Source organism: Cyprinus carpio, chromosome B20 (assembly GCF_018340385.1).
Source record: "Cyprinus carpio isolate SPL01 chromosome B20, ASM1834038v1, whole genome shotgun sequence".
Classification (NCBI taxonomy): domain Eukaryota; kingdom Metazoa; phylum Chordata; class Actinopteri; order Cypriniformes; family Cyprinidae; genus Cyprinus; species Cyprinus carpio.
In genome coordinates this window covers 25,561,830-25,586,521 of record NC_056616.1, presented here as the reverse complement: position 1 = coordinate 25,586,521, position 24,692 = coordinate 25,561,830, and the positions used below count along the sequence as shown (strand labels likewise).

Here is a 24,692-nt window from a genome sequence, read left to right as displayed (position 1 = left end):
CACCCCATTTTTTGTTTGTAAGAAAAATTAGATTAGATTTCATATCGCATATATATCGCAGGAAAATAAAATATTCGCAATGTAATTTTTTCCCAATATCGGGTCAGCCTATCCATCTCTTCCAATAGTGTTGTTACGGTACAAAAGTTCAGTATCCACGTTTCTCTGTCCCAATTTTCCAGTACCAAAGCAAACACAAAAACATGCTAATTGAACACATTATTTTTATTAATAACGTTAAACATAAATTAAATGTAGAAAACGCATGCCATTCTTTATACTTATTTAAAATTGTTCACCCGTTTTTCACAATTGATAAAAGTATGAAAAAGTAAACCAGTTTTCACCAAAAAGGCCGTGTTTCCACCGCGGAATTTCAGAGGAAAATTTTAATTTATAGAAGGGTACTTTGTGCTGGTACTCCGTGTGTTTCACAGCATAACAGGATCTAAATAAAGAATCAGGGTAAAAAAAAAAATGCCCCTCAGAGAATTCCCTGCCGCGAGGTATTACTTTTTCAAAGTCCGAACTTTTGGGGCGGACTTGGGCGCCGAGCCATGCTGATTGGTTGAGTTCACGCAGCATTGTGATTTCAACACCATTTATTCTGATGATTTCAAAATATTACTGTTATCATGTCATTAAATGTGTCCCTATTAAAAGTATTTCAGGCCAGAATGGATGTTTTTTGTTAAACTCAAATCCGTTGTTTATTTATAAGACATCGTCTAATTTAAAATGTTTTCACCGTTTTCAGGACGATCACTCCACGCAATCAGCTGGAGCTCATTGCTCATGCTCCGCCGATAGCAGTCTCAACCTCGGCTAGTGCTTCGATATGTTGCCGCTGGCTCTGATGTCCTCTTTAGTGGTTAAACTACAATTAATTCGTTTGGGTAACATCTAACAGGTAATCTTTGCTCTTAGTCAATGTATCCTATATGTTAAAAGAAAAAAAAGAGGCAACTGATATAATATTTCGTTTTCATTGTAATGCTGTATATACACACATTTCCCTGAACTAAGTGTACATTTCTGCGCTATTATTATGTTTAAATGAAACGAGACTTGCGGTCGTCCTGGTCCGCAGAATCACCTCCCGAGTCGAACTCGTAAAGTCAAACTACACGAGATGCAGTCTGAATTAGCGTGCGTGGTACCTACGTCACCAGACTATTTGCCTAATCTTCACCGATACTTTAACGCGGTGGAAACACAGAAAAGCACAGGTCTGGGGCGAAAATAGTTCCTGGTACAATTGTTTTTTTCGGGAATTTTTGGGGAAACGCGGCACAAGGTTAGCCTAGTCTGCTGCCACTTAAAAATCTGTATGTTTTCTCCTTTTTTTTTTTTTTTTTTACAGTAATATGAGCATTAATTTTGTTAACAAGAAATGAAATTCCTAAGGCTCATTATATTACGTAAGTTGCCTTTATGCGAACCAATTCACTACATAACGTATACGGCAACGCCGGGGATGTTATTTAAATCCGACTTTAAATTAAAGGATGTACTAATATTCCTAATAGAGGTCTAAATATTACAAATGTAAATTGAAACTTCCTGATTGGACTTGATCGGGGTTTTTGTAGTTTGTATGTGTTTCCTCCGCTTGAGGTCCTCCATTCTTTTATGAAGAGGTTGCCAGGTTTTCACAACAAAAACCACACATTCCGTTTCGAGGGGTCCCTCCGTTAAAATCGCGTTCTGGGATAAATACATGTGTTTTGCGGGTTTACATTTACAGTCCGGTCTAAATATCATGTATATGGGGTTGTTTTTTTTTTAACCCTTGGACATAAAAAAACCCGGCGGCAACAGTGTTTAACCGCGAATGTGGCAACACTGTAGGATAGGCTTTCGGATAGCGCATCAAGAACCGAGTTGACGGGTAACACCGTACTTAGCAACACCTGGTACCGTAACGTTTCATTTTTTTAGTACGCGACTTGTTACCGAAATCCCGCTGTTTTCTTGACAACACTACTTCCATCTGGTAATAGCAGACCATTTCCCAAAATTCTAGGCCAAATCTTTAGGGTTTAAATGGACATATAAAAGCCGTTTTCTGGAGAATTTTGCCCTTACCCAGCCAATACCTCTATGTAGATACTTTAAAATATGCATCCATGCTATCTTGGCCCCTTTAACTGGGATATGAACCATCCTTTAGCCGACGCATAGTTTGAAGTTAAAAACGTCTTAATGTGGTTCACTTTTGTCTTCTCAGCTGTTCACTGAGGACTGTATGTCTGTGGATTATTGTGATGGGGGTTTTTATCACTGTTTGGACTCTCATTCTGACGGCACCATTCACTGCAGAGCATCCATTGCTGAGACACTGATCAGTGCTACATTTCTACAAACCTGATGAAGAAACAAACTCATCCTGATCTCTGATGGATTGAGGGTGAACACATTTCCAGCAAATCTTCATTTTCACAACTGCTTTATAAAACGCGTCAGATCTCTTCTCGTCCCATGCAGAGGTCAGGAGTCTCAAAGCCTCACCTCCTAACCAGGCGGTGCAGTTGGGTTTGGCGGGTGGGCTGTGGATCCGGAAGCTCTTGGTAGCCAGAGCATCGCGGTACTTGGGTTTCTCCACCAGCGAGCGGATCTCAGACAGGAGTCGGTGCAGGAACCCGGGCAGCATGGACGTACCGCCGATTATCACCAGGTTCTCCGACAGAACCTTACGAGTGTCGATGGGACACTGGCGAGGAACAAACACAGAACAAACAAAGTGAATGCTGGGAAAACTGAGGACTACAAATGTAACGATATGAAAATTTCTCATCACAATTATAGTGAGCAAAAATATCACGGTATTGTTAAAATGTGCTGGAAATGTTCAAAAAGTACTGACACATAAATCACTTCAGCAAGTTTTGCACTTAAAATCAACAAACAATAAATAAAATGACATTTTGTAGCATAAAAACTAAAACTATAACATTAACAATGATGTCTGGCAACATGACTGACAAACAGTTTATGTAATAACAACTTTGAAAATGTTTTATAAAATGGTAAACCTCACATTTCAGACTTTATATAGAGAAAAAGGTTAAGTCAAAATGATAATTGATTAATAAATGATTATATGAGTCTGTGAGTCTCTGTAAATCCACTCTCTGACAGCAGGGGGCGCTGATGGAGCAGCAGAATAGTCAGCAAGAAAAAATAACTCTAGGAGGAACATTACGATTTATTATATATCCACTAAATTATATATTAATTATATTTGTTACTGAACCTTTTGTCTTCATTATTTAATGCACGTTTGCATGAATTTTTCATAAAGACAAGTTTTTTTACAGCCACCATTTAAATGTTTATATTTCAACAACAAATTATTTATTAGCTGATATAAAAACCGCCTTATGTGCTGTTTATATGTCTATATACATATCCATACATTTTGTGTTTGAATTAATCTGTCATTAAAACTTCACAGCCACTGTTTAAATGCTTAATCAACTCGGTTTTTACTTGAGTGTTGATTATAAAATAAACGTGATGATTAGGTGACTATTAATTGTTTCGTTTTTTAATTGGGTACTTAAAGTACTTTTTCAGAATTTATGATCACGTTGAATAAAACAAATGAAAGGAACATTTCAGGAACAAAACTGTCGCAGGACGTCGTAAGAGAGGAAAAGAAGAGCGGTTTAATATGCGTATCAGTCACTTCCTCGTCCTTTGATAAAATTGAATATTTTGCACCTTCACCAAAGTGTCCAGCAGCAGCGTGGCGATGGATTTCTCCTCATTATCCTGCTCGAACAACATCTCGGCCACAGAGTCTCTGGAAAACAGCGGAGCATGTTTCACTAAGAAGCACAGAGACAATAACGAGAACGTGTCGTCTCATCTCAGCTCTGTGGGTAATAACGTCACATTTACTTCAGGAAAGACATTCAATGACTATAAACTTGATAGTCAGAAAGAAACAATAACTCTAGGAGAACATAATGAGAAATATATATCCACAGATGTGTGACTGTGAGGTATTAGAGATGGGAAATATCAGATCATCAGGTCCGGTCTGAAGGTTTTTCTACCTGATGGATCCCTTGATATGCAGAATCTTCCGGCCATCCAATGGATATTCCACATCTGGGGGAGGAGCCGGTCTCTGATGGACCAATCAGAGCCACGGTCAATATTTACTCATTCCACATGTATTCTCACAGAGTTAGTTAACAGCTAGATACTAGATTAATAAAAAAAAGTTCATCAAGACAATCTTTAAGTTGGCTTGAAAAAGCCTGACCAGAAAGTTTGAAAAGTTTAATAAGTTTAAAAAGTTAAAAAAGTTTAAGATGAAAAAGTTTGAAGTTTAAAGTAGTTTTAAAAGCATAAGGTCAGACAAATAGATAGATAGATAGATGCTAAGGTTCTCAGAGTGGTTCCTAGGGTACTCTGGGTGGTTGCTAAGGTGTTGCTATGCATTTGCTAGGGTACCCTGGGCTGTTGCTATGCAGTTTCTAGGGTACTCTGGGGTACTTTATTTATATATAAATATTTATAAATCTAATAAGATATAATAAGGTTATTTAACAAAAATCATCTTCAGTCTTTGGTTGATTTGGATGAAGTTTAAAAAAATCTATAACAGACGAGCGAAACACTATAATTTGTGCAAACATTAAAAACACTGGAGAACAGCAGTACAAAAAGTCAATGCTATAATCGCTTAAAACAGTATGGGCACTTTTTTATATTATTTAATTCGTTGCATTGTGCCTGTGGATTTAGATGAGTTGAGAGAGAAAACACATTAGAATTTGTCAAAATTGTTAAAATCAAAAAAATGTTATTGCTCAGCTTATTGGGCAAATAAACTTAAACAACTAAACAGTATTTATTCACATAAAAAAGGCCTCCTATGCCCCCTTCTATAACAGCTTCTGCATTCTTGCTGGCATTGCGTATTTTTTTGACTGTAATTGATATAAGTTATGCAAAAAAAAACAGCTTTTTCTTTCCTGATATTCCCAGCTGCATTAACCATCTGGAATCGACTGACAGCTTTAATAGTCGCTTTCAAAGCTGGCTCCCTCTGACTCCCAGCAGATCCTCATTCCAGGTTAAATTTGGCCTCCTGGATCTTCAAGCATGCCCCTCTGCAGGGTCACTAGAACGGGTAAAACACGGGCGACTCAAATACAGACACACGGACAACAGCCTGTCTGGTGGTACCTGAAAGGGTTCCCAAGTAGAGGAGCCGCGAGCAAAATGTTTAGCCGAAGGTTCATTTCCAATGCGATGAGAGGAAGCCGCACTTTGATATCCCCTCCACCACATCCCTCTGGAATAGCCTCGTGCATTAAAGACCAACAGATGATCAAAGCCTGATGGATCAAATATAATTCCAAAAATGTGTGATGTGCTGGTCTCTACTGATGACGGTGGGCAGACTGAGGCCGGGGCCAGAGTCGGCGGCTCCAGGCGTGCACTGCCTTACTCAGCAGACTGTGCAGCTCCCCTTACAGAGAAAACACAAGCATCGCGGATCTGGTACACCGCCTCCTTTTCATCTGATGCTCCATTAGCACTTACTTATGAATGGCTTTTCCTCCCATCGTAGAGAGCTTCCCAGGCGACAGGATCGGAATGCCTTCATAGATCTAATGCACTGTTAAAGCCATCTAAACACTTCAATCCATTGTGATAATACTGTGTGGCAAACACAACAGGTGAAGACAAACATGTTTTTTCTTTAGAATAACATCCCTAATCAATCAGTCTGCTAGACCAGGAATAAGGAATTAGAAGGAAATTAGTTTGTAGCACTGCCATCAGTGTTCATCAATGGATGCTTCTTGCAGTGAATGGGTGGCCCGCTCAAGCATGAGAAATGCCAATTAAAAACAACATCGACAAAGAAGTCCACAGCACTCCCGGGTCCACAGTTAACATCTGGAGAAGAAACAAATACATTCAAGATGTTTATAATGTCTAAAAATTAAGAGTGGTTCATAGAGCACTATGATTAATATTTTCCAGGGAAAGTGCATTCTGCTGTTGTCTCCCTCACATCAAAATCCAGACACCATATTTGTTTAGAGCCTGTTTTAACCGCCTGCTTGATCTCGTTGCAGGATTTTTCTCGATCCTGATTCACATCCAGGAACACTTTTTTTCACGGAGGCAAGGGGGAATATAAGAATGGAAGTGTATCGGGATTAATTATCAAGGACAGACAAGAAGGAAGAAGGGAGGGAACATGTTTTCAGAATGTTCTCTCAACGCTATAAAACAAATGTTATTTTAAGAACATTAACCGAATGCTCATTCGAAAAAGTTTATCGAAGTTATTTTACACATAGTTTATGCAACCCCCCCCCTTTTTTTACCCTAAAACCTTTTCAATTTGGCCGCTCATCCTAAAGAGTTTTTTTAAATGCTTACACTTGTTTCAGACCGTTCAGAGAATCCATTCAAAAGTAACGTTCCTGTGATTTTTTGTTTTGAAAAAATGATTACAAAATGTAAATGCTGCCCTTTACCGCCTTGTATAACAAAGAAAAAAAAAAAATTTTTAAAACATTTTCAAAAAAGTGGGACATTTTGAACATTCAGTAAGCATAGCGTGTTCGTAACATAAACAGAAAAAACGTCCAGCAACAATGTTCTTAGAACATATTTTTGTTAAACTGATATTATTATGGATTAAAAAACATCTTAATGCTGGATGTGTTTCTTCTTGGTCTTCTTCCAGATGGTTCACTGATGGGACTGGGAGTGCTGTGGATTACTTTGTGGATTTATTGTGATGTGTTTTTATCTAGTGTTTGGGACTCCTCAATTCTGACGGCACCCATTCACATCCATTGCTGAGACCACATCGATACAATGCTACATTTTTCTTACAAACCTGATATGAAGAAACAAACTCATCTCTGATCTCAGATGAACTGAAAGCGGTGAAACACATTTTAATTTTTTACTGAACTAGTCCTTTTAGGGCTTATATTGCTTTCAAAGGATTCCCTGGTAAACAATTCAGTGGTCTCTCTGTATATCCACCAGTCCATGACGAGAGCAAGACTGTATGCGCCAGAGTCATTTTAACAACAGACATCAGATGACTCCTCGAGCAAACAGGGACCATGAAGGGACCTGCAAACAGAAAGACATGCTTTAAAGAAACGTCTATGCAGAAATACTTACCCTATACCGCAGCCGGACCCTGCTTTACATCCTTTACACGAGAGAATGTTTATGGTAACCGCTAGAAATGTGGCTCACTTCTATTAGTAGACCTGTAGCATTTCTCAGTTATTTTCCCATTCATATTCTTTTATTGGTTTTACTGTGAACCGAATTGGATAAGAATGATCGATAATAAAGACCGTGATCTTTTGATTTGAAACAAAAACAGAGGCAGCCATTAAGATTAAGAGGAACGCTTTATTTTAGACACTAGGACGCAGCATGGGACTTCACCTCGTAGTGCTTAAAGACGGACTCTGGAGAGGTTTCTCTATGAAGTGTGAGGGATAGAGGATCTGGGATCTCACCATCACCACGCCACCCGGTTCACGCAGGATTCACCAGCAGAAATGCCTGAAGGGAGGTAAACAGGCATCACTGAAGTTCAGCTAGACAAGTGAACAAACACAAACCGCTCTCAGACAGAAGAGGGACAGCGTCGTACCGGAAGTACAGCAGGTGGACGAACGCCTTCAGGTATGCTGTAGAAGCTCCTCGGTGTTGATGTGTGTACTGGACGACGGCGAAACAGCCTGGGATGGAATCTGATCGAGAGTACCCACACTCACTAATATTCAATCTGTGTCCTGCCAGCACAGAAAGCCAGTTCTCCCAATCTCAGTGCACAGGTAATTTGTTAGCAATAGGACCACAATACATTGTATGAGTCCACAATTAGACATTTCTCTTTATATGAATAAAAATCATTAGGATATTAAGTTAAAGATAAGTGTTCCATGAAGATATTGTAGTTAAATTTCCTTGACTGAATATATCAAAAATTATTTTTTAACAAACAATACATCAATGGAAAGCTTATTATTCAGCTTTCAGATGATGTAGTACCATATTAATTTAAAAACCCTGACCGTTATGGACTGGTTTTGGGCTCCACAGACAGTATTAAATAAAGATGCAGTAAATGTTAGTTTAATATGACTTTAGAAATGGAGGCTAATTCCTATAAGAGTTCTCTTTAGACCGACCTCCGGATGATCACTCAAGCGTGGTTTAATTTCACTGGGAATGAATGAATCTCGCCCCGCTCTCCAGCAAAACCACATTCTACACAAAACACACCAGAGCATCCTGCATCAGCACAAAAACACATCAACCACGAGTTGCCACAGCTCACTGTCTACTGACAGGAAAAGAAAGAACTTGTGATTCACAATATAATAATTAGGAGATTTAATAAAAAAACCAACATACAATTAAAAATTTGAGATTCATTGAATGAGTAGGTTTTTTTGTTTTTGTAGAATTTTTGTTGTCTTTCATTTTTTGGTGTATGTAATACTGTAATATAACAATAATACTTTTTTTTTTTTTTTATTAGTCCTAACCAGTTTTATTACTCAAAGCATACATCAGCATAAAGCCTTTTTAGAACCATTAAGATTTATATGTATATGTATTCTATATATACTAGTAAAACATTTGAAGTGGATCAAACCTAACCTGAACTTTTTTGGATTTCAAATTTTGACTACTGTGTATGATATGTGTGTGTGTGTGTAGGTGTGTATGGTGTGTATGTGTGTGTGTGTGTGTGTGTGTGTGTGTGTGTATGTGTATATGTGTGTATATGTATATATGTATGTGTGTGTGTGTGTAGCCTTCTTTTACATACATATTTTCTATATACCTTTTTATAACATACATATATATATTTCAGCATAGATCAGCATAAAATTATAGCGTGAAGTATGACTCTGACAGATTTATCACACAGTCACATTTTATGGTATTTACAAAAACAAAGTCTCCCAGATATCTGCTGAGGTAATGATGAGAGGGGTCACGGATTATTAGCAAGCTAAAGTGTTTACACGGCCATCATGCCCTCTTAAACACTCGTAATAAAATATATATCTTTAGTGTTCATTAATTTTAACGATGAACTGATGAGTCAGGACGCATAAAAGTCAGGTCTTATAAAGTTGTAATTTGACCTAAAAACATGTTTTATATCACGACTTTATTTCTATTTCAGCCTCGAGCTAACAGCTTACGCTCACTTACTTTGTGTACGCCGCTCCTAAATCAATGACCACGGCTGTCTTCTCCTCCACTGCCCAAGCCTCTTCAAACAGGGCATTTTTTATCGACAGAAATGAATAAATGTATCAGAGAACAGAATTATTATTATTATGATTAGTGTCGTAAACACAGCGCTGACGAGCATAGCATCAGGAGGGGCGGGGTCCTCTGCAATGGCTGCCCCAGTGTTTGCCTGACTGACAATCCTTTCGGTACCGGTAAATAAGATTCAATTAATCCAACATTGCGAACAAACAAACATTTTCTACGCGTTTATATGATCATACTGATGTGTGTGTTTTTCTGTGTAAATGATGTGCGGAACGGTAGGTGTAATGGAGGCTCCGCTGATCTGAGGTCAGTTCTTCTCTTTAGGAGCCAAAGGCGCCTGACTGAGGTTCACGCATTAAATATGACAAATAACTCGTGTTGAAAACTCTAGCATCAGAGTATTAAGGACGGTCTCTAATTGGATTAATGCATTACATTTTCATGATTTCTTTTATTTCTTATTTTTTCATGTTTTATTTATCAAAGAGCTAGCTTTATCATTAACAAGGCGCTTAAAGCTTCATGAACACCAAAATATAATAATACACACACAATAATAATAATGAATAATAATTTGATAACAAAGTTTGGTTATGAGCGGGGGCACATATTTTTAAAATAGCATTACTGTCATTAAACATGTAATTTAGGAATTGTAAAAAAAAAATAATAAATAAATAACACACAATAATAATAATAATACACATATTAATAGTTATTAAAATCTGTGAAAAAAAATATTAGTTTTTAGTCAAACAAAGTTTTTTAAAGAGTGTTGTATCACAGTAAAACAAGCACTTAAAATTAATTACAAATTAATAACAACGATGATGACAATAATAATTTACAATAATTATTAATTGAAACCAAAGTTTGGTTAGGAGGATAAAAATTAAATGTTTAAAAGGAATATGCCATTAAAACATAGTAATTTAGAATGTTAAAATAATTAAATAAAATACATAAACTACTAATAGTACGTAATAAATAATAACAGTATAATAATCTGAAACCCAAGATTGAGTTTTTAAGCCCAAAAAAATTTTAGAGGTTGATATATAAAACAAGGACTTAAAAAATATATTACTAATATATTACAATATAATAATAATTATAATTTACATTAAAATTCTTTGGAAAACAAAGTTTGGTCTATAGAGTAAAAATTATATCATTAAAACAAGTACTTCAAAAATTAATAATAATAATAATAATAAAATACTAATAATAATAAATAATCATTTGAAAAAGTTTTGTCATTTAACAAGTAACTAACAAAATAACAAAAAAAAAACAATAATCAAAAAAAAAAACAATAATAATAACAACAACAAAAACAACATCAAAAAAAAAAAACAAAAACTTTAAAAAATAAAAAAAATAACAATAAAAACAACAAAAACAACAACAACAACAAGTTTAAATGCTAACCAGAATGTTACCAAATCATAAAATGAATAATAACAATAATATAAGAAGGAAAAACCAATAACAACACCACTTATATTATTATTATTATTCATACTATTTATACTCTGAATCCTAACACTGATCTTGATCTCGCAGATGAGAGGACACCTCAACTCAGCCCGACATGACGCAGACACAGAGCAAACGCTTAAACGCACCTCGAACCTACACACACAAAGCAGACACAGCTCTAACGCCCCTACACGACAGGAACAGTGCCAGTGCGCCGGACATGAGGCGGACAATAGGCGGAATTCTGACAGACAGTGATGGCGAGGAGGACACACCAAAAATCCTAGCTGAGCGGTCACTACCGTCTGACCCGAGAGCGCGCGGACCATTCAGAGATTACGCAGCATATTCTGACAGACAGTGATGGCGAGGAGGACAGTCCAGAAATCCTGCACTCATGCTTCTTTATCAGGATGCAAACAGAGCAGTAATGATGAATCAATAACTGCAGCATAGAGCAGGACGCGTTGTCTCTGTGCTATTTTTAGACACTGTGTGTGTGTGTGTGTGTGTCAAGTTACTGCTGCAGAACTGGGTGCCTGTGTGTTGCTTGCTGTCGTGAGTTGCGCTATGTCGGAATATTCACAACTTAAAGAGATATATACACCTTATGAAGAATAAACCAGCACACAAAAAACATAAACAACAAACAAAAAATCCACCAGTCACATAAAAAAAATCATCATCATCGGCACATAAACATATGCATTTCGATCACTCAATATTGTTTGGTGTTTGATGAGAATTTTCTTTCTGTTCCTTTGTGTATTCTATTCTTTATATAAAAGCTGCATTGCAATAAAATATACAGAGCCAGTGTTTGATGAGAATGTTCTTTCTGTTCCTTTGTGTATTCTATTCTTTATATAAAAGCTGCATTTTAGACATGGCAGATTATTTTCATGGTGATGAATTATCTGAGAATGCTACCCCAACATAAATAAACAGTCCAAAACAACAGAAAAAGTTTTTTCTCCCAAGAAAACAAACAGTAATTTCTTTTCTAAAAAACATACATAAACATTAATTAAAGCATCTAGTGACATTAATAAAGACGTCTAAGCAATGCATGCCCCTCATGATCATAATATTAACACAGAAACTACACTGCAAAGAAAGATTGTCTTACTTCGTATTTCTGTCTTGTTTATAAATAGCTAAACAAGTACAAGTAAATGACTTAAGACCCTAACAAATAAAAAAAAAACCAAAAAATATGGCAATAACTTCAATTTTTCAAAAAATATCTATATTTATTTTTGCTAGTTTTAAGCAAAAACTAACAAAATATTGACTTTTTTTTAATTTTTTTTTTAGAAAATATTTAGATATTTATGTTAAATTTTTTTTTTTAGAACAATATATTTAGGATATTTATTACTAGAAAACAAGACACAGCAACTTTGAAGTAGTAGGAGAAGTTCATTTTTTTTAGCGTGTCTTGAGCTGGGGTTTTATCTTCTTCAGGAAGTGTGCACTGGTGTTTCGGATCTGCTCACGTTTAGATCTAGACTCCTCTACACCACACGACACATACCGGATCTGCTCACGTTTAGCTCGAGTCTTCTGGACTTCATGCGACGGATCCACGATGTTCAGCGGGTGCAGGGTCAGCCGGGCCGTCCCACACGAGCGACGCACGGAGAACCTCGGACACGGAGAAGCCGTCCCACACGAGCGACGCACGGAGAAACAAGAACAAGAATAACAGGTCTCTCCTGCTGGAGATCCTCAGATCAGCTCTTCTGAGGAGGACAGAAAGGTGAGACACACTACTCACCAAACTACCCCTACCCAGATCCAGCACGGACACCCAGCTTCAGCACGGACACCTGGACAGAAGCTGACCGTCTGACGCCAGGTGAGTCACTGATGCACCAATCATACTCTTACCTAATATGTTTGTGTATAAACATCTAAACATTCTTGAATCAAGATGCATTTACTGTACAAGTGAAATGATGTACGATATGTGACCCTGGAGCACAAATCCAGTCATAAGAGTCAGTTTTTCGAAATTGGAATGTAAGCATTATACATAAATAAGCATTCCATTGGAATCTGAGGGTGCAGAAAAATCAAAATATTGAGAAAATCATCTTTAAAATTGTCCAAATGAATTTCTTAGGTTGTCCAAATTAATTTCTCTAGGAATGCCTAAATGTATGATAGTTAACAATACATACTTCTAAATAACTAAATATATTTAACAATTAACAATTCATATTTTGAATGAGTTTTTATTTGAACATTTTCCACTTTAATTTCAGCTAACATTTTAATAATTAAGTTGTGTTTTTGCCATTTTTATTAGTTTTTCATCTTTTTAAAAATATGTAGTCTTAATACATTTTTATTTCAGTATTAGTTAAGATAACCTAAATAAAAATGAGAAATCTTTCCTAGCTGAAATAAAAGTTGAAGTTTTTTTTTTTTTATCTCATGCAATAAAAATGTGCATTATTGTTTATAGTTTCAGTTTTACATTAACTATAATAACCCTGATTTAAAACATTAACAGAAACTATAAGAGTATATCAATAATACCGAATGAGCTAAGTTTGAGATCTCGTCTGAAAGGCTTTCTGAGAATCTGAGAAGGATGTGTTTTCATTTGTGAGTTTCAAAGCAGCTGCGCAGTGATGAACAGGAACATAACAGTCAAACATGATACAGAGAGCTGTAAGGCAGCTCTATAGAGTCATAATTCAGGTGGATAACAGTGAATCACACTGAATGCTGCTGCTCCGCTTCGAGCCCCAGCGGACGCCGCCGGCAGCCTAATTACTTTCTATTTTGAGAGCTGCTGGAGGAAAGTGGAGCTGACTGCTAAAAGAGGCGCTTTATTCACTAACAGTCCTGACGGCTCCGAGTGTGTTCATGCGCTGATGTTGTTTCTTCACAACATCTTACAACAATTAAACAACAAGAAACACACACCTCTCTCACAAAAGGCCAAAAAACATCACATCACTCCTTTTCACATGCAGCGATGCCTGATGATCTGTTCACTCAACAAAACGAGGAACAGTCACTTTTGACTGAACTGCATATTTAGTTCTTTTACCAAAAAACTAAATTAAAAAACACATCAAAATTACTAAAACTTTATGTATTACTGTGAATAAAATAAACATAAAAAAAAAAAAAATATATATATATATATATATATATATATATATATATATATATATATATATATATATATATATATATATATATATTATTTCAGTTAGTTGCCATTTTAAATAAATACAAATAAATAAAACTGAAATAAAAAATGAATAAAAACTATATAGACATATTAAAAAAACTAATACAAATGACAAAACACACATAAAATAACTAAAATATATTTAACTAGTAATAAACTTCAACTGAAATAAAATAAAATATTTAAACATTATTTAATTTAAAACTAAATTATAAAAAAAAAACTTATTTTATTTCAGTTACAATTATTTTCAAATACAATATTTCTCATTTTCGTTTAGTTTAACTTGATGTACTAAAATAACTAAAACTTAAGCTAAACTAAAGCTATATAGACGTTTACACAAATGTCACAAATAATAATATGGAAATAAAATGTAATTTAAAATATAAATGAAACCTGTTGTAAGATTGCAGGGGTTTTCTGAGAATCTGAGAAGTGATTCAGATATTTTGACTCTATTTACTGTAAATCAGTGCATTTTCCTTCTCCAGAGGAAGTGAGTGTCTTGCCCTCGTCTCAAGACGTCGGCACTGAGGCCACCATGTCCTCCGAAGACCTTCCTCTGATTTTTGAGCCGTTCGAGGACGTCACGCCGGCCAGAGCATCATCTGAACCGTCTGTCGCCATGACGCCAGCGGCTGTAACCGCGGGAGACGCAGAGCTGGACTGGATGGTGTCCATGGATACTGATGTCCGTCTCTCAGGAACGCTGGAGACGTCTGGAGCGAGAGAGCCAATCACAGAGTCCCATCTGGCAGAGGAGCATTATGGGACGACACGACGTGAGAATATATAACAGCAGTGATGATGCAGCTTCACTCTGGTTCTGATGTTTTGGATTATTGCAGAAAAGCTGCTCTGTGACCCACAAAAGTTTACGATAGTATCATAAATTATAGGAATAGTTCAATAAAAATGAAAATGTGTTCACTCTCAGGTCATCTGAGATCAGGATGAGTTTGTTTCTTCATCAGGTTTGTAGAAATGTAGCACTGCATCAGTGTCTCAGCAATGGATGCTCTGCAGTGAGTAAAGCTGCATGTTTGTAAGACACAAACCCATCATTAAGATGTTTTAACTTCAAGCCACTGCATCTGGCTAACTCCAGTCCATCAGTGAACATCTGGAGGAGACAAAAGATGAAACACATCCAGCATTAAGATGATTTTAACTCAAATACATAGAGTCTATAATCCATAATAACACTTAATGAACTGAGAAGAAGTGCATCTCCTGTTGTCTCTCACATCAAAATCCAGACACATATTTGTTTAGAGCTGTTTAAACGCTGCTTGATCTGTGCAGATTTCTCTCCTGATTCACACCAGAACACTTTTTCACTGGAGGAAGTGTTATTATGGATTATAGACTCTATGTATTTGAGTTAAAAACGTCTTAATGCTGGATGTGTTTCATCTTTTGTCTCCTCCAGATGTTAACTGATGGACTGGAGTGCTGTGGATTACTTGTGGATTATTGTGATGTTTTTATCAGCTGTTTGGACTCTCATTCTGACGGCACCCATTCACTGCAGAGCATCCATTGCTGAGACACTGATGCAGTGCTACATTTCTACAAACCTGATGAAGAAACAAACTCTAACCCTAAACTCATTCTGACGGCACCCATTCACTGACACTTGTTACCATTCAAAGAATCCCACTGACTTCACGCTGATGGAACTGAAAGTGCTAAAATGCTTGTGTTTGGGTTTTGGCCTACAAATACATCATGCCTTTACACACACAACACTTTAAGCTCTGATATAGAACGGTTGTATTCTGTAGACGATTTAAAAGTTGTGCACTTATACAAGCGTTCTGGTTGGTCCAGCAGGTGATGACATCACACAGAGCGCCGTTACCCATCAGGCTCTGGTGGACTCTGAGGTCGTTCACTTAAAGACAGACATCCCAAAAGATCCCAAAATGAAAGGTTTGTAAAAGCAAGTGTTTAATGTGAGACACTGCAGGTTAAAATAGGGTAAAAAAAATAACTAATAGTTATCTCCTTACTTACCCAGTTGATTGATTACATTGATAATTGCAAACATTTTTTATTTTTTTGCATTACAAGTTTTCTAAAATGTTTGGTTTAAATATGCAAATGATGCATTATTTAATGAAATATACGCTAATTTGCATAGATTTCTAGCACAAAAATCGAATGCACAAAATTCTTATTTTATTTATTTATTTATTGACATATTGGAGTGACATATTTTATTACTTTTACAGAGCAATCTCATTTTTGTCTCTCAATAATTCAGAAAATGTTTAGAACAGAAGAAAACAATACATTTTTACAGTTTTGGGGGAATAAAATGTTGCATATAATCAAGCAAATTATACATGACCAAAACCCTCTGTAAAACCTTCAGAACACAGACAGGGATAAAAATGAAAAGGTGTGTATAAGTGCTACTGAAGTGTGGATTTATGGCTCGCTGTAGGAGAAAAAACTCAGTATTTTTGTCTTGTGTTCTAGTATAAATATCTAAACATTCTTGAATCAAGATGCATTTACTGTACAAGTGAAAGGATTTAAGATATTAACCCCTTAACTGTCACCGTCCCACCTGTGGGACGCTTGGCACTCTTTTTTTTGTTGTCCTTTTTCTCTATAAAATCTTTTAGTAATCATCATAAATTATATATCATTTGAAAGCTTAGAAGCCCAAGATTCATCCTGTGAAAACCATTTTGAAATCGGACATTGCGTTACCATGGAAATGGTACTTTAAAATCTTATGGTGGTCTCCTCCCCCTTAGTATGCAGTGTCAAGTGTCATATTACAAAATGCATTATGGTCTTTTAGAATCAAAACTTTTTATAATCTTGGCAACAAACATATCATTGGAAAGGTCTGAGTCTCAGGATTCCATATTTGGTGGTTATTTTGAGAATGGAAGTAAAATTGACAGAGAAATCTAGGGAAAAAATTCATTAAACAAAATTCAAAGTAGTTTTGATGGCTCCCAGTGGCTGTTTGTGGTATGACGCCCTAAATAAAATCCCACAGAAACCTCAATTTTTTTCATATCAACTTCAAATTTGGAACATAACTTATTTAGACACAAGGCTTTAATTTTATACCAATTTTAGAGTAAAACCTGTTATGAAAAATATTTATAATAAATAAAATAAAATAAAATCAATATAGCACATTTTATTTACAGTACATTTAAACTTCTATAACTTTTTGATACTTTCATTTTTTGAATAAATTCCACTTTTGCAAAAATCTGCTAATTTTCTTCTTTAAAAAGAGACCAACCTTACATCTATATTCCAAAGTGTTCATAAAATACAACAATTTAAGTTTGGATAGTGCACTTTAATGCCTATTTTAAAAAATGGGGGTGACAGTTTTGTTTACTAAAAAAAAAAAAAACAAATTATTGCTTTAAGGAATATTGATTTTTTTTTTTTTTTTTTTACAGAAAACAAGACACAGTATCTTAATTAATTTTACTTGTACACTCATGATGGTGCTTGGTGCTTCATGATGCCATAGAAGAAGCTTTTTTTTTGTCTCAATGGTTCCATAAAGACCCTTTAACATCTGAAGAACATTTCTGCTTCTTTGCAGGTTCTTCAGATTATAAAGAGATGGTTCTGTGACTGAAAGGTTCTTTGTGGAACCCTTTAAGCACCTTTATTTTTAAGAGTGTGCGGTGTCTGAACGTCTCTGTCTAACAGAGGAGCCTGATGAAGATGAAGAGGACGAGGAGATGGACTCTGAGGAGGAGGACAGTGAAGAGGACCTGACAGAGAGCACCGTGGCACCCCACAGAAGTCCGGCGTATGGCCTGATCCCTCCTCCTCCCGTCTGGGTGCAGCGGAACCAGGGCCTGGGTGAGAACCAGCCGCCACGCTTACGATCATCTCGTCTGTCATCAGCATTAATAAAGAGAGCTTGTTCTCTGTCTGTTGTTTGCAGTGCGGAGCTGGGTCGAGCTCATCAGAGAGAAGGTACGACTCGTTGGTTTTCAGATTCATGCTTTTAGTTCACAACACTGGAGAAGTCTCTTCTGCTCACCACGACTGCACAAAAATAGTAATAATCAGAAATGTTTCTTGAGCAGCAAATCATCATATTAGAATGATTTCTGAAGATCATGTGACACTGAAGACTGGAGTAATGATGCTGAAAATACAGCTCCACATCACAGAAATAAATTACAGTTTAACAGTTATTCATAGAGAAAACAGCTGTTTTAGATTACAAAACTATTTCATAATTTTTGCTGTATTTTTGATCAAATAAATATGAGCAGAAGAGACTCTTTGAGATGCATTAAAGCGCTCCGCTGGTCTCTTGTAGGCTGGTTACGTGTCGGGGATGTTGGCTCCGGTCGGGATTGGAATAGCCGGAGCTCTTCTGCTGGTCGGCGCTCTGTACAGCATCAGAGTGATCCATCGCAGGAGGAGGAACAGTTTCAAACGCCAGAGGAGGAAGGTACGGCGCTCAGAGCCAAGCGTGACGTCAGGATCATGATCGTCAAACACTCTTTTCTATCAGATGAGACCCTGGAGCACAAAACCAGTCATGAGTGCATAAATTGATCAGTTATATCATCTGAAAGCTGAATAAATAATCTCTCCATTGATGTTTGGTTTGTTAGGAGGACAATATTTGTCTGAGATACAACTATTTGAAAATCTGGAATCTGAGGGAGCAAAAAAATCTAAATATTGAGAAAATCATCTTTAAAGTTGTTCAAATGAAGTTCTTAGCAATGCGTATTACTAATCAAAAATTAAGTTTTGATATATTTACGGTAGGAGATTTACTAAATATCTTAATGGAACATCAACTTAATATCCTAATGATTTTTGTCATAAAAGAGAAATGTATAATTTTGACTCATACAATGTATTGTTGTCTATTGCTACAAATATACCTGTGCTACTTAAAAGCTTCAGTAGATTCATCTTTCATGCATTATCTTTTAATCTATGTTGATGGTTTTCAGCCTCCCAGAGAAGTGTGCAGTGGACCAGACAACACCATGCTGCTGGCCGACAGTTCAGAAGACGAGTTCTGAGGATCATGACGAGAAAACACACTCAGTACATTTATGAATGCATTTTTCTTTCAGAATCGCAATATGCTTTTTTCTTCAACTGCATCCACACTCTTTTGAGAAACTGAGAAAATGAACATTTAAGAGTGTTATATTAGTATCACTGAGATGCTATTGTAAGTTTTATTAATATTTTTAATCACTTTTTATTTCTATATTTTCTGTTTTCATTTTAAGTTTTTTTTATATGTATATTAAGTTTTGTCATACTTTCAGTTTTAGTTAACTATAATAACCTGTCTTAAATAAAGCATCTTGTGTGAATATTAATTTTCAGTAACTCAGAACAGTTCATTGTTAACTAATCCACTTGTACAAGCACATACGTGTTGATTTCATTATATTATATACGTTTTGGTCCATAAAATGTAGAATTACTTTCCTCCGCTGAAGTATCTGCTGTAAGATGTCATCATCAGTTCAGAAACATTTGATATCAAACATTATTAACACATGAAACATCTGTCAGAATCCAGAATTAAACAGTGATGTAATAACAGTGCTTTCATTCATCACAGACCCACAACGCTTTAAGATTTCAGCAAGAAATGCTGCTTTAGAACAATATCTTTAAAACAAAACATCATCATCATTTCATTTAGAAAATATCAAATTGTTACATATTAAAATGAATATCTAAATGAAAGCACTCATGCAACATAAGATGAAAGATCTTTGAGATCAGCATTAAAACAGTTTATTAACTCTTTGATCTAATGTGGAACTGCTGTACATACAGTATATAGGATGTTTTGACTGTAAATATGATTGTTATGATGTTGTTTTCATGCTGTAATGACAATCTGACGTATATGAACTCGTTTCACGTGACGTGTTTGTGTTTCGTTTGATGATCAGAATCATAAATTCACTGCAGGCTTCTTGTGGTGTTTTGTCAAAGTTGTGAAATATCTTTACAGTAAGAGGATGTTCAGTATCTTACAGATGTACAGGAACACATGAAGAATCACAGCACTGTAAATACACAGAAATAAAATATCTACTCGTGTCCTTTTGCAGTGCCGTCTTTTTGCAAGTACACTCTACTAACAAAATGCATCATAAATTATTCATTACTAAATTGTTAGGCTATTTATTATTATTATTATTAATAAATTGAACGATTGCAAATAGCTTAACTTAATTCAAATGATGTGTGTAATGCTAGACATCTTTGGTTTCCTCTTTTGTGTAATTTAGATAGTAAATGTATGCCATTTTAAACTTTTAATCACTTATCAAAAATTGCTAAAAGTTGCCAAATACATTTTAAAAATAGCTAAATTTGTTTCTAGGTGCTTTTGGAAGAAAAGGTAGCTAGGGTAGTCTGAAAAGTTGTTATATGTTTACTTTATTAATACAATTAATATTAAAAATACATATTTTTATGGAATAGAATATTGAATTCTGTGTTATACAGAATTTGATCCGCTGTATTCCTAGACTTCTGAAAGAGATCTTCGTCTGAAGGTGGTCATGTAATGATGATTAAAGCGACAGCGTCCTCTAGTGGTGAACTCAAGTCAAGTCAAGTCAAGTCAAGTCTGCTTTATTGTCAATTCTTCCACATGTACAGTACATACATACAGAGAATCGAAATTGCGTTACTCTCAGACCCCCGGTGCATACAGATAACACTAACAGTAGAGCCTAAAAATCTAGATCAAATATAAAATATAAGATAAAACTATACAATAAGGGAATGTAAAAAAAGACATAATAGAAAAAAATTAAATAAAAATAAGGTTAAATAAAAGCAGCGCAAGGCACATGGCAGATAGAGTGCAAACCAGTGAACAAACAGTGCAGATAAAAAGATTTTTAGTGCATAAAAAAATAGCTTATTCAGTCTGATTAAAGTGACAAAGTGAAAAAGGGCTCAAGAGCAGTTATTTTATTAAACTGACTGATGAGGTGGTAGAATGATGTCAGTTCCATGGTGAATGAGTGAATGAGGTAGTGAGCAGACCACTGCTGCACAAAGTGACTGGTTCATGACATCGTATGTTAGAGGGAGTGGGGGTGGAAGGACCTGGAGATATGGGATCTCTGGGGGGGGGGTTCATAGTTCAGTGGTGCCTGAGGCAGAAGAGGGACGGGGGGGCAAGTTCGGGAGCGAGTTCAGCTTCCTGACAGCCTGATGAATGAAGCTGTCCTTCAGGTCTGCTGGTCCTGGCCTGGAGACTCCGCAGTCTCCTCCCTGATGGCAGCAGACTGAAGAAGCTGTGTGACGGGTGAGTGGGATCACCTGCAATGCAGAGGGCTTTTCGAGTGAGACGGGTTCCATAAATGTCCTGGAGGGAGGGGAGAGAGACACCAATGATCTTCTCAGCTGCTCTCACTATGCGTTGCAGAGTCTTCCGGCAGGACGCGTTGCAGGCGCCATACCACACAGTGATGCAGCGGGTCAGAATGCTCTCGATGGTGCCTCTGTAGAAGGTGTACATGATGGGAGGCGGGGCTCTGGCTCTCCTAAGTTTGCGGAGGAAGTAGAGACGCTGCTGTGATTTCTTGGCCAGTGCTGTGGTGTTGTCAGTCCAGGAGAGTTCCTCTGTGATGTGCACACCCAGGAACTTGGTGCTGCTCACTCTCTCCACAGTCGCACCGTTGATGGTCAGAGGAACGTGCTGAGTGTGCGCTCTCCTGAAGTCAACAACAATCTCCTTCGTCTTCTCCACGTTCAGAGAGAGATTGTTGTCACTGCACCACCCGGCCAGGCGGCTTCACCTCGCTCCTGTAGTTTGTCTCATCTCTGTTTGCTAATGAGACCCACCACAGTCGTGTCATCCGCAAACTTAATGAAGAGGTTGGAGTTGTCTGACGGTGTGCAGTCGTGTGTCAGCAGAGTGAAGAGGAGGGGGCTCAGCACTGACCCTTGGGGGGCCCCAGTGTTCAGTGTGATGGTGCTGGATGTGTTGCTGCTGACACGTACTGCCTGAGGTCTTCCAGTCAGAAAGTCCAACAGCCAGTTGCACAGCGAAGTGTTGAGCCCCAGCTCGACCAGTTTGTGAATGAGCTGTTGAGGGATGATTGTGTTGAATGCTGAACTGAAGTCTATGAACAGCATTCTGACGTATGAGTCTTTTCCTCTAGATGTGTGAGTGCTGAGTGGAGGGCAGTTGTGATGGCATCATCGGTCGAGCGGTTGGACCGATATGCAAACTGGAATGGGTCCAGGGAGAGGGGGGGAGGGCAGACTTGATGTGGTGCATGACTAGCCGTTCGAAGCACTTCATGAGGATGGGAGTAAGTGCAACAGGACGGTAGTCATTGAAGCAGGATGGAGATGGCTTCTTCGGGACTGGAATGATGGTGGTAGCTTTGAAGCATGTGGGAACAACAGCCTGACTAAGTGAGATGTTGAAAATGTCTGTGAAGACATCAGTGAGTTCTGCTGCACAGTCCTCTCAGTACACGCCCAGGAATGTTGTCAGGACCCGGAGCTTTGCGTGCATTGATCCTGCTGAAGGATCTCCTCACGCTGTCCGGGGTCAGCATCATCACCTGGTCACCGGGAGGAGGTGGAGTCTTCTGTGCAGTGGTTCTGTTTTGTGACTCAAAGAGAGCGAAGAAGGCGTTCAGCTCGTTCAGCAGAGAGATGTTGCTGTCACAGGTCTGCTGTGGGGGCTTGTAGTCCGTAATGGTCTGTATCCCCTGCCACAGGCTCCGAGTGTCTCTGCTGTCACTGAAACGATGGGCTATCCTCCTGGAGTACTGTCTCTTAGCCAATCTGATGCCGCGGGATAGGTTGGCCCTGGCTGTTCTCAGGCCCCCCTCATCTCCAGCTCTGAAGGCAGCGTTCCGCGTCTCCAGGAGTCTGTAGACTTCCCCTGTCCTCCACGGCTTCTGGTTGGCCCGGACAGTAATGGTTTTTGTGACTGTTACACATCCTCAATACACTTGGTGATGTAGGCAGTGACAGTCTCCGAGTACTCCTGGAGGTCAGTGGAGTTATTGTAAGTGGCAGCCTGCTTAAACATATTCCAGTCAGTTGTATCAAAGCAGTCCTGAAGAGCCTCAGACAATCCTTCTGGCCACACTTGAATCTGTTTCTGAACTGGTTTGGCGACTTTAACGAGCGGTCCTGTATGCAGGCATTAGAATGACAGTGATATGGTCTGAGGCACCAAGGAGGGGGGGGGAGGGGGAGGGCTTTGTAAGCTCCTCTCTGTGTGGTGTAAACAAAGTCTAAAATGTTATTACCTCGCGTTGGAAAGTTAATGTGTTGTTGTATTTTTGGAAACACACTCTTTAAGTCAGCATGGTTGAAATCCCCAGCTATGATGAGAAAAGCATCGGGGTGTGCTGTCTGCTGCTCACTGATGTGCTGGTACAGTTCATTTAGTGCATCGTTCCTGTTGCTGTTGTTGTTGTTCGGGGGAATGTAAACCGAAACGAGCAGTATGGCAGTATATTCCCCTCGGCAAGTAGAATGGCCGGCACTTAATAATCATGAACTCCACCAGGGGTGAGCAGTGTTTGCAGATCACAACAGCATCGCGGCACCACGCGTCATTGATGTAAACACAAAGCCCGCCGCCGCGGGTTTTTTTTCCTCCCGCGACGCGAGCTCTGTCTGCTCGATAGCACGTCAGCTGGTCGAGCTGAATGGCACAGTCCGGAACGCTGTCGCTGAGCCATGTTTCCGTGAATACAAACACACAACAGTCTCTTACAATCCTCTGAGTTGAACGTAGTAATCAGTTTATTGTCCAAAGAGCGTACGTTAGCCAGTACGATGGTGGGGATAGATGGCTTGTGTGGGTTAGCCGTTAGCCTAGCCCGGATACCTCCGCACTTACCCCTCTTCTGCTTCCTCTCACGCCGCTTGTGGCGCCTCCGCTGTGGGCGAGATGCAGTAGTGGGGGTCGGTGATGATGTAGGCCTCCCGAGCAGACCGAGGGCCCGCAGCTGTTCCGCGTGCGTGGAGTTTAACTCTAAAAATGTGGCACTGCCGACATCCAGCAGAAACTCACGACTGTATGCACGCTCTTAAAGACAGATAGACGCGATGACGACGTACAAAAACACTGCGACTCACCAGACAAAAAACACGAAAACACAGTTCTGTCGGGACAGAGAGAAGCCGCTGCGTGTGGAAACCCAACAATCATAAAGATCAACCTCGATCTCATAATAATTCAGATTTACACACGCAGCATTATTTATTAGCGTCACTCAGTGTAAACTAATACACAGGGGCTCTGCAGGTGTTATGAAGGTAAACCTAAGACTTTTTAAGAGATCAACTGAATGGAACACAATGTTAATATTTTCTCTAAAGGTAGAATCACCCCTTAACTGTCACTCACATTTTTAAACATATACTTGTAAAGTGCACGATCCAAACTTACATTTTTATAATTCATGAACGAAAACATTTTGTAACATGATATTGATGTACCATTTTCATGGCAATGCAATGTCTGATTTTAAAAACGGGTTTCAAAGGATGAATTTTGAGATTTTAAGTTTTCAGTTGATATATAATTTCTGATTATTTCTAAAGTGTGACAGAGAAAAAGGCAACAAAAAAGACTTTTTTTGACAAGGTCAGAACTCCTGTTATGAAGATTTTTGAGGGTGCA

At 37.9% G+C, this 24,692-nt stretch overlaps 2 protein-coding genes across 2 annotated transcripts in view; one reads left to right on the top strand and one right to left on the bottom strand.

Annotated features, from left to right (window-relative positions):
- The window catches only part of LOC122141063 (actin-related protein 10-like), a 9,179-nt gene extending 4,961 nt beyond the window's left edge, over positions 1–4,218 (bottom strand). Inside the window, exons 1-3 of the mRNA XM_042746956.1 lie at positions 4,065–4,218; positions 3,727–3,808; positions 2,512–2,713 (exon numbers count right to left, since the gene is read on the bottom strand). Of these exons, the coding sequence (XP_042602890.1) occupies positions 2,512–2,713; positions 3,727–3,792 (268 nt within the window). The 5' untranslated portion in view covers positions 3,793–3,808; positions 4,065–4,218. The remainder of the gene's footprint in view (positions 1–2,511; positions 2,714–3,726; positions 3,809–4,064) is intronic.
- Positions 4,219–5,383: 1,165 nt separating this feature from the next.
- On the top strand, positions 5,384–20,115 carry LOC122140966 (armadillo-like helical domain-containing protein 4). Its single transcript, XM_042746542.1, has 10 exons — positions 5,384–5,523; positions 6,974–7,058; positions 12,265–12,508; positions 12,596–12,658; positions 14,506–14,796; positions 15,851–15,949; positions 17,717–17,872; positions 17,958–17,989; positions 18,342–18,476; positions 18,994–20,115. The coding sequence occupies exons 1-10, from the start codon at positions 5,384–5,386 to the stop codon at positions 19,063–19,065; spliced, it is 1,317 nt and encodes a 438-aa protein (XP_042602476.1). The 3' UTR covers positions 19,066–20,115.
- Positions 20,116–24,692: the final 4,577 nt, after the last annotated feature.